General features: G+C 48.6%; 1 protein-coding gene across 1 annotated transcript; it reads right to left on the bottom strand.

Moving 5' to 3' along the window:
- Window positions 1–567: 567 nt before the first annotated feature.
- ITPRIPL2 (ITPRIP like 2) lies at window positions 568–7394 on the bottom strand. The gene has a single exon (XM_006123160.5). It carries the CDS (start codon window positions 6707–6709, stop codon window positions 5162–5164), a length of 1548 nt encoding a protein of 515 aa, XP_006123222.3. The 5' UTR covers window positions 6710–7394; the 3' UTR covers window positions 568–5161.
- Window positions 7395–10793: the final 3399 nt, after the last annotated feature.

Raw genomic sequence — 10793 nt, forward strand, 5'->3', positions numbered from 1 at the left:
CAAACAACAAAAATATGGTTTTAGCATCATATCTATGATAAATGAGGGGGGATATCCACCCATTCATCCACACACAACTACCACTAGCTTCATTGGAAGTCGTCCATGCACTTTGTAACTCTGAAACAAACTTGTGTACACATGTAATGCCTGTCCAGCTTACACAAAGTTCTGTGCACTAGGGGTGACATCCTAAGCCCTTGTGCAAATCCCCAAGCAAGCAGGCTTTGTAGTGGCACCTTCCCCAACCTGAAAACAGTGCAACCACTGCAATTGTAACCTGTAGCAGCATCCTTGGCCTAGTCTACATCCTCTTGCATTAAATTTTGGCAATGGACCCACATATTGGTCAAGCTTCACCCTCTCATCTGGTCCTTCCACAGTATCCGTATTCATAGACCTAAGGAATGTGCCATCAGGACAGGTCTTCTTGCATGCAGAGGAACCTCCAGCAATTACCAGGATTTCACCTTTATATAATACAGTATTGGGTTCTCTAATATTTGAGTAATTTATACTTGTTAAAGGAGTTATCTTGGCCACAGAATCACTATTAAGCCACTTAAGCACAGGTTTCAAAAACAGCTGTTTATTAATATATAGTGAAATATTAAAAATGAGTAACAAAAACTCCAACTTTTTGCTGAAACAATAAAAGTGCACATGTATTTGGATATTAAATAGAAGAGTTTATGAACATTTGTTTCAAACAGGCTGACATTTTAAGCACATAAACACTTTAAAACAATAGCAGCTGAACAACACTTAGTTAAATCTTTGGTCTGATTATTAACCAGCAAAAATAACTGTACCATGAACATCCATGTCAAACAGACACTTAGTTTGGATTGTTTTGCCAGAAAATCCAAAAGTGAAAAGAGGAATGCTTTAAAGTCATTTAATCAACATCTTATTTTACAAATGATGCTAACTTAACAATTAACACTAATTTTTAGAACATGGGGGCAATAAATATGCAGTAGCAAAAATTCATATGCATATCTCAATTTATTCCCTTTTAGACATTGCTTTTCTCAAAAGAATGACAGCCTTGGTTATACTAAGACCTTAAAATTGCTATGTAGTTAAAATACACAGTAGTGTCTAAGAAACATGTTTATTTTTAAATTAAACTATAATGTTCAATCTACATTACATTGTAACAAGTAAGGCCCCAATCCTGCAAATACATGCATGGAACTTTACTCATGTGAGCTCTCCCTTTAGGGAAATTACTCATGTGGGTCAAATACTTCATGTGCATATTTGCAGGTAAGACCCTAAAGATAGCACCAGAAATTAATAGTCACACAACCATATTTCATTTGGCATAGACTGTTAATATTCTAACAAACTCAATTTTCAATTGTCAGTTTAATCAAACATAATATGCATACCTATGGATGTAGGCATTATAGGAGATACAGGAAATACCGGTCAATACTATAAATGCACAGACTAGAGCAGGGATGTAAAATCCTGTTTAATCAATTAACCAGTTAAACATCACTTTTAACCAGTTAACCAATTAAGTGGGATCCTACAGGCAGGAGGCCTAGCCCTGCGGAAGCTGCCCCTAGCCCAGGGGTAAGCAAAAGGGCTTCCATGGGCTAGATCCGGCCCACTAAGTGGATTGATCTGGCCTAGGGAGGGCCTGTTGCTCCCCCACCCCCGGCCAATCAGGGCCTGGGGGCGGGGATAAATGCGTGAAGTCTCCTCCCACCCTCCATGGGGCTGGGTACTTAAGAGTCAATTGCCAGCTGCTGCTCAGCTGGCAGGTGACTAAGCCCAGAGCTCCACTGTAGGGCGGGGGCAGACTTCACATGCTTTCCCCATTCCCAAGCCCTGATTGACCTGGGGGCAGGGACAGGAGCACCCAAAGTCTCCTCCCATCGCCAGGGGCACTGGCACTTAGAGGGAACAACCAGCTGTTCAGAACAGCTGGTGGTTCTCTCTGACTGTGTGGGGGCAAAGACTTCATGCACTCCCCCTCTCATAGGCCAAATCAGGGTCTATGAGTGGAGAAGGACAGAAGTGTCTTCACCCCGCTCCTCCTAAGGCCCCGCCCCTTCCGGGGCAGCCTGGGGCTACTTCAAAAATTTCTGAAGTGGTCCCCAGTCAAAAATAATTGCCCACTCTAGCCCATGGAGTTGCAAGATAAGCGGTTACCAGTAATAGTAATACTTACTGGTTACCCATTCAAGTCCCTAAACCAGAGCAGCTGTTCAGTGGAGAGATTTCCTGCATCAGCTGAGTGTAAACTTAAATTTACTCACGTAAATAGTTCCATTGGCTTCAACAGAACTACTTATGTGATTGAAGTAAAAACAGGTGCGTAAGTATTTGTAGGGTCAGTGCTTTGGTTTGCTCATCTCACCAAGAATATCAGCTCACATAAGCCTTAGGTAGCAAAAGCTCCCATTAAAGATCAGCTTGATTTGAAATTGTTAGTAACCTTAAATCAATGGGAGTTTTGCAGATGACTGCAACATAGGGGTGGAAGCCCCACCCCTAAAATCTATCTTTATTTTATATACATTTTGGAAGCATGGCTTAACATGGTTAAATCACTTTCCCTCTACCTCAACCCAAATCTTTCATGCCTCTTCTACAGGTTTCTTTCATCTGCCTCTGTGTCCTTTGGATTACTTGCACTGTTCTTTTATCAAGTGTTTCTTTTCCTCATTTGTCCTTGCCCCAAGTTTCTTTTTCAACCTACTTATATCCCCCAAAATCTCAATTCTTTTTGTAATTTTCTTTTTGTAGTATCAGAGTTTAACAGCAACAAAAAAGCTGCATTAAATCAAATAGGTTTCCATGTATTAAATAAGCCTGTATGGAACACAAACCAAAATATACATAGTCCCACTTGAAAACAAAAGTGTTACACACTGTTGAAAACAAACAGTGCACTAAGGTCACCATATTGCCAGAATTAACTGTTGACCTGCATGTGTATTAACTGCTCCAGGCAACCACAATATCCTGGGCCTGATTCTCTACACCTCCCTCAGGCAAAATTCTACTGACTCAAGGACTGCAGGCTAACACTCCTTGCATGTGTGCCTAGGTCTGGACTGCTGGCAATCCTATATCAAGTGACACAAGTCTGCAAAACAGTAAACATTTTGGCCTACAAACATGCACTAAGGTAGCTCACTTAGATCCACATGGTTAGCACAGTCCTCAACATTACACATAGACAGCTTTGTATTTGCCCAAAGAGAAAACCAACGCTCCATATAAAAATAACCCAACTTGAGAAAATGACAGTAGGTTGTAAATTACCTGAAAATAAGACCGTGAAAGCAGTTTAAAAACCAAATACAATGAAAACATGCATTTATAACTGGAGAAGTTTTTAGTTTACTAAACTAGACTTTATGAAGCTCTGTGGCTGTTTTTAAAAGTTTGCTATTTTCTATCATGTACAACTACAGATAGAGAACACCAGCATAACATATCTGGAGCAATATTCCGAAATGTTAACAGTTTTACATTATTCCAAACATCTCCAGCTGTTCCAGATTAATTTAAAATTAAGCACAGCAGATTGTCTACATAGGACTCAATTCTACAAACAGGCCTGTGCTTAACCTTATGCATATGAAAAAAATCAATTATAGGCTTGATGCCTTAATACATTCTATGTTCAAGGATGTGATCTCAGAATCTGTGGAAACATATTTTGTATTACTATTTATATTGGAAACAAAGTACACTTTTAAAAAGCATATAGAAGTGTTCTGATCCTTTTCTACACACTAATTTAATGCAACTATGGCCCATAAGGTCAAATGCATTTTCTCAGCTAAAATCCAAAACGAAACTATTAATGTATACTGTTCAAAGACAGTAAGTGCTCATTACAGATTGAGAACTTGTTGTATGAGGTATTCTCAACCGATCCACACGTGGAAATATCTGGCTAGTACTTACATTAAAGGGACACCAAAGTCCTTTATTGTACCATAACTTGTTCCCAAAACTTGGGAACTTTAAGGCACTCAAATAATTTTTACAAAAAAATATTTGCTGCATTACAATTACCGCCCCTCACTTCTGCTATCTCCAAATCTGCTGCAGACCATAATGCTGCTACAGTTCAAGAGTTTGGTTAGCTGATCCCTAAAGAGCCTTACTGATCTATCAATGAAGAACATATGAGTGCACCAGCTAGTTTATACCACCATATGTTGGAGTTATTTTAGCTCTAGCAAACAAAATGTGGGGGAGGTCTGGTAGTTAAGGTATGACAACCTTAAACAAATGCTTCAGATCTAACAACTAAGATAGAATGCTTATTGAAGATTTACACAACTATCCATTTTTAATAGAAAATATTAATGCCTCTTCTATATTCAAACTAAATAGTGCAGCCAATTACCAGAAAATAAAGGCCTTTATGGAAATAAAGTGCTATTGTTCTTCTTTCATCTATGAGCTGCATAATTATATTTTAATCTTTCAGAGTGACCTTCATTTTAACACAAATGTACAAATAGATTCTTCATACTTTTGTCAAATATGTTTTAATTTCATGCCTCATAATTTAATTTATATTAATTTGCATATTATTCTACATTTAGCACAGTATATTAAATCACAAGGACAATCACTGAATACCTCACTGAATAAATATTTCAACCTGTGTTTAGGAGCAAGAAACACACTGGCTCCTCCTCCACCTCAAAAAAGTACCTTAACTGACTTGTTTTTTCCTGAATGCTATTTATCTTTGATCCCGATTATCTTTTGCATTAAAAGAAGGCACTGGACAGGGTCACTTTTAAACTTTAAGGATGACACTCCAAATTCATCATTAAGAACCCCTCTCTGATATTAAAATTAGGTTTATAAGTGGTAATTTGTAATGTTTTCTAATTAAGGCACTTTCCTGGAAGTTTCAAAACTTCTTCATGAATAACCATCACAACAAAGCTATTAAGATCTTAAAACTTCAGTATTTCTTAAAGTTTTGAACTTTGGATTTCCCCGATTACCTGGACTCGGAAACAAACACAGAACCACAGCTAATGATATTAGGCAGGTAGCTCTCTCTCTCTTAGGAACCTCAGGCAGTTTACTAGCTGCACAGGTATGTACTTTGGCCTTCCAATACATGCCTCAAAGGCACTGCCAGAGGCCCCTAGGTGATGGCTCAGTTGCTTTGGGGCTCTTGGCCGGTGTCGGTGAGGTGTTTACACAACGCAGGACTCTTCCTCAAGTACCGGGGATTACTGTACATTCGGATGATCCGAGGAGCCTGGTTCCAGGTGTTCAGCAGCTGGAAGGCGGCCAAGTCTAGAGTAGGCGCGTCAAAGGCAGCCAGCAGATTGACGGGAGCCGCTTCCTTCAGGAGCTTCGGCAGGGGCACGGCCTCGGGCAGGCTGGAGTTGCCCAAGAAGAAATGCATCAGCACCTGCTTCTGCAGGCAGTCCCTGAGGTACAGCACCAGGTCCTCCAGCCGCTCCACCAGGAACTGCTCCTCCCAGGCGTGCCAGGGGCCCCGCAGCAGCAGGGAGAAAAGCGCCGTCTTGAGGATATAGGAGGAGAGGACGCGGCTCCACTGGGCGCCGAAGGGCGGCTCCAAGCCTCGGCCGCTCAGGTCCCGCAGCCCCTTGAGGATTTGCAGGCACTTGAGGTGGCAGGAGTTGGCCGGGGTCTGCTCCTTGAGCCAGCCCAGCAACCGCTGCTCCTGCTTAGAAACGTTGAGCTCCCAAAGGGCCTGCGGGGGGCAGGCGGCGCCGGGCTGGGCGCGCCGGGCGCCGAGCGGGAGGGCGATGAGATAGAGCGAGTCCCCCAGGGGGATGGCTGGGATGAGGCGCACGGCCATGGAGATGTGGCAGCAGACGTAGTCGGAGCGGGGCAGGATGTGCAGGGTGAGCTGGCGGCCCGGGCAGGCGGCCAGGCTGATGCGGCAGCGCTCCTGCAGCCGGTAGCGCACGGCGCCCAGGCACCGCTGCAGGTGACCCTGGAACCAGCGCAGCACCAGGGCTGAGGACAGGTAGCGCCCGCCCTGCATCTCCACGCAGAAGCCCTCGCTGAAGGGCCGGTAGCCCCGGGGCCAGCCGGCCCCCCGTGGGGCCTTCAGGGCGCAGGTGAAGACACTGCGCAGCTCCGGGGCCAGCCCGGGCTCCTCGGCGCCCAGGCAGCGGGGCTCCAGCTCCATGCGCGGCGGCAGCCTCAGCGGCACCAGGATGTCGAAGCAGTCCGGGCTGCGGATCTTGTGCTGCTCGTAGGCGCTGCCGATCTGCACGAAGTCCCCGCGCAAGGTGAGGGTCAGGGCCCCCGGCTGCAGCCCCTGCACCTTGGCCGCCCGCACCAGCTCGCCCACGATGCGGCTCACGTGCGCTTTGCTGTGGCCCAGCACGTGGGGGGAGAGGCGCAGCTGCTGCTCGTAGAAGGTCTCCAGCAGGCCCCGGCGAGTGGCGCTGCTGGGCGGCGCCTCCGGGCCGCAAGCGGCTCGGGGCCGCGGGCCGCACTCTCCGGCGCCGCTGCGGGAGGCGCAGTAGCGGAGCAGCAGGAAGCCCAGCAGCAGCAGCAGCGCGGAGCCCTTGAGCAGCGGCGCGGAGCCCGAGTCCGAGGCGCTGTCCGAGTCCGGGGCGCCCGCCCTGCTCCGCACGGCCTGGTAGAGGCAGACGAGGGCCGTGCACAGGCAAGTCACCAGCGGCCAGAAGACGCGCAGGTTCAGGGTGTAGACGGTCATGGTGCGGCGCGGCCTCAGCCCATGGTTCCGGCTGCAGCGCCCTGCGGGCCCCGCAGGTAGAGGGCGCCCGTCCCCCCACTCGCCAATCTCCCCCAGCTCCGGAGGCGGGACAGGCAGCCCCCTGCCGGCTGCGCTCGCCCCACTACCCCTGCCGCTCCCGGATCGCCAGCTCCTCCCACCGAGCGGGCTCTTCCCCCGCTCCCTGCTCCAGTCCCGGGACAGCCAGTCAGCCGCCTCCTTCTCTGGGTCCTGCTCCAGCCCCTGGGGTGCGCCCAGCCAGCCGCCTTCCCCCGCCTGCCGTCTATCACCGGACACGCAGCCAGCCGCCTTCCCGCCTGCCTCCTATCCCGGGACACGCACTCAGCCGCCCCCTCGCCCCTGCTCTTGTGCTTCCTCAGTCCAGCCCTTCTCCCCCAACCGTTACTTAGCTCCGAAGCTTCCTCTTCCGAGGGGAAAAGGGGCCGCGTCATGTATCGAGTGAGCTCAGAGGAAATGCCAGTGGTTTTGGGCAGAGGAGAGCGGGATCAGGTCTGGGATAGGAGGGCGGAGTGGGGGGAGACCAGTCACGAATCCCGTGGTTTTTCTGTCAGTGACCCACAGCATCTAGCTGTGGGGGAGAGGAGAGAAGGAACAGCCCTTCCCCGCCTCTCCCACATGAAGGCACTATAAGCTAGACCCACTGACAGTTTTTGTCCTAGGGCTTATTCATTCAAACCTTTAAAGGAGGAGTTGATCTCAAATTTTCACCACTGGGTTTTGTTCCCATTTCTTAACACACTGAATCTAAGACTAAACCAAAAATAAGACAGGGAAAGATTCATAGTGGGAACTCAGTGCAATATTTTTTATGCCATTTAATCTATTTTTTCATAATTTACTGTGGGCTTTCAGATAAATGTACTTTTATCACCTATGCCTTTTTCTTAGAGGAAGCTCAGATTTGTTCAAATAATCCATCTAGCCCATACCTAGGTACAGCAAGAGCCTTGCTAATCAGTGCATTTTACTGTCATGAAGCTATCAGGCCAGACTTCCTTCTCAACAAGGATGTAAAACAAGAGCACTGAAATAAAATCAACAGCCAGATCCTCAGCTGATGTAATGAAATTAAATTATGACCATTCTTACAGAAAAATAATGGAGTTTGATCTGCAGAATCTGGGTGAAAATCAGTACCAGGACAAGCTGTCAAAATAATATTTTAGTTCTGGTTTGATATTGTGCATCATGCTCAGAAAAAAATGTATTTAGTTAACATTCAAACATTCAAAATAAATTCAAACTTGGCAGATCACTACATAGTGTTTCATGAACTAGAAGTGTGCAAACTGTCACTATTGCCTTACCTCAAAAGTCTTCCCATCATAGGCTCTACTATTAGCTAATGGTGATTCTGCTTAACTTCAGAAGTTAGAGGCCTGTGCTTTTCCAATAGAAGACACTGAGTTCTATCTGTGCTACCATGATGAAGGTTTCAGTGGTTGATGTGCAGCACAGTGACAGCAGCTGTTCCTAGGTAGCTCCACATTTATTACAGTATTAATAACTGCTCCTGACAATGCCTCTTGTCACATCCTTGTTCATCCTCAGTCTGGGTGACACAAGACTTGCTCTCTGTTTTTTATCATGCCAAACTGCTCACATGCAGATGTCCTGAAGAGAAAGGAAATGACTTTGGAAGCAGTTATTAATTTGACTAGTTCATACTTTATATTATGAATAGGACTCCATGTCTGTCATGAAGGTTGCAGAAGTCATGGATTCCATTATTTCCTGTGATCTCTCTTACTTCTGCAATGGCCAGTGTCGCTAACTCTAGCGCTGCCCAAGCAGCTTGGAGCAGTTGCACCAGTGACTGTGGGAATGGCCCAGGGCCAGCTGCACCAGTCACTGCTATTGTGACTCTGGGCATTTGGACCTAGGGAATGCCTGAGCAGCAGCCAATACAGCTGGCCCCAAGGTTGGCAGGAGCAGCCGGAGCTCAGTGGCTCCAAGCAGCGGTCCCAGGGAAGTCAGAGTAGCAGCTGGCCCTTCAGGACTTCCTCCCGGTCCCCTCCACTGGTGGCTGGAGTGGCAGCAGGATTTCCCTCCCAGGCCATCCAAAGACATATGCAGAATATGTAGTTGCATAGAGCACCACAAAATCTGCAGCATCATTGCCCCAAATTTTGTAGTACTCTAGGCAGCCGTGTATGCGATTCCAGTTCTAGCAGCCAGCCCATCCCCTGGCTGCCCCCACCATGGGCTGCCCACAGCCACTACTCACCAGCTGTTTCCTCTTCAAGCAGAAGGGGAAAATGACACTTGTCTCCAGCTGGCTGCGTAGGTGCCCACTGCTCCACCTCTGGCCTGCAACTCACCACTCGCTGCCTGGCACCTGCGCCTACCACCTGCTCCTTCTTGAGCCTCTCTGCCCTGCTCCTGTCTGCCCCCCCTCCCCCAGCTCTAGGCATGCCCCTCCCACAACTGCTGCTTGCATGGTCCTGCACCCCTTGAGGACAGCCCTTTCCTGTGGAGTGGCTCCCTCTCCCCCATGGGTCGTGCAGGTGCTCGGGCTGCATAGGGCACCAAGACTGGTAAAGATTGCCCAGCTTCTCTCCCTCCCCCTCTTCCCCCCAACCCCAGTACTGACTGGCTGGAGCAACAGCAGGCCTCCCAGGGCTTCCCCTGCAGATGGTGCTGTGGGCCCCCTGAGCTCTCCTCCCCAAGATTCTATCTGGGTATTTATGGTACAAGTCATGGGCAGTGATTGCTTGGTTTCTTGCCCATTACCTGGCTGTGACTTTTACTAAGTACCCGATTAAATCATCGCCTTAATTATGATCCTTTCCCTGCCTTTTGTAGGCTTGAGGGCTGCAAGCCTCATACATGATCAATTGCTATAGAAACCCCTGGGACATTTGTGCCTGCAGCACTGAATTCAACAATAGCTGTCTGAAAGAACCATTTGAGCTAACTCCACCTTTGATTCAGCAAAGATAGGTCCTCAGAACTTGATACAGGAAGTTATACAACAAGGAAGTCTGGAGCAGTCGCAGAGCGTGGTGGGGAGTCACCTTGCACAGCTACTTGCAATTCAGAACGAGAAGGTGTGGAAGAAGAGAGCCATGCTTAGGGGAGCTGATTCACCTCATGTGGCTTCTCTCTTTCTCTCTTTCTGCAGAGTTTATTACAAGAATATGTATTGCAATTTTAAGCCTAACCAGTGTCCCTTAGATGACTTGTCAGAAGATGCCAAAACATGTTAGTATTAGAGCTGAGCGGCTTTAATCTCTCTATATATTAAAAAAAAAATCCTGTGGGACGACAGTGACATCATCACGTCACTCTGTGTCCTGCCTGCCTCCTCCCTTTCTCCCTCCTCCCCCCTTTCCGAGCTGGAGCCTGACCTCACTGCTTCCCCTCAACACTTGGAATTGCTATTTTAAACCAAGCCCCTGCTCCCCTTCTTCCACCCCCTACTCCCCAGGGCTTTCAACGCCAAGAAACATGGCACAGTCGCCAGCAGACCCCACATTGCGGCTGTGACAGCCCAGGGTAGAAGGGAGGGTACCGTGTTCCTGACAGTAGCCTGGGGACTGGAGCTAGGAGCAGGACTCCCAGCTGGACTTACGTGACAGCAGCAGACTCTTGGGGGCTCCCTCGCCACCAGGATCTTGGGGAGCTGGAGCGTGGTACCCAACCACCCCCACCCCAGAGGCTGCACTTACCGCAGCTGCCAGAGCACTCCCAAGCCTCCCGGGGGAGCCGCTGCACTGACCTGTCTGCTCCCTTCCCTTCCGCTCCCATCAGGTGGGTGCGCAGCCCTGGGCTCTGTGGAAAGGGCTGGGGCAGTGAGCTGCGCAGGCAGGACTGCACGGGGGAGGGGACAGCATCCTCTCGTCCCTTCCCCCCCCCCCCCGCACTGCTGCTTTCCCCACCTTGTCAGGCTACAGTGCCCCAGAGTACCCACACAGCGCTACCTGTGCCTCCCCGGCCACCAGGGTTAGAGCTGGGCCTGGTGCACGCCATGGCCAGGAGGCGGAATGCGGGGGAGAGAAAGGGCCTGGGCTAGCATGCGGGGTGGGAAGGGAGAAGTGACCTG

This window comes from Pelodiscus sinensis, chromosome 15 (assembly GCF_052426305.1).
Source record: "Pelodiscus sinensis isolate ZL-2025 chromosome 15, ASM5242630v1, whole genome shotgun sequence".
Classification (NCBI taxonomy): domain Eukaryota; kingdom Metazoa; phylum Chordata; order Testudines; family Trionychidae; genus Pelodiscus; species Pelodiscus sinensis.

Coding starts and splice junctions, on each gene's coding strand:
- ITPRIPL2 (XM_006123160.5), bottom strand. CDS start 6,709: ATGACCGTCTACACCCTGAACCTGCGCGTCTTCTGGCCGCTGGTGACT.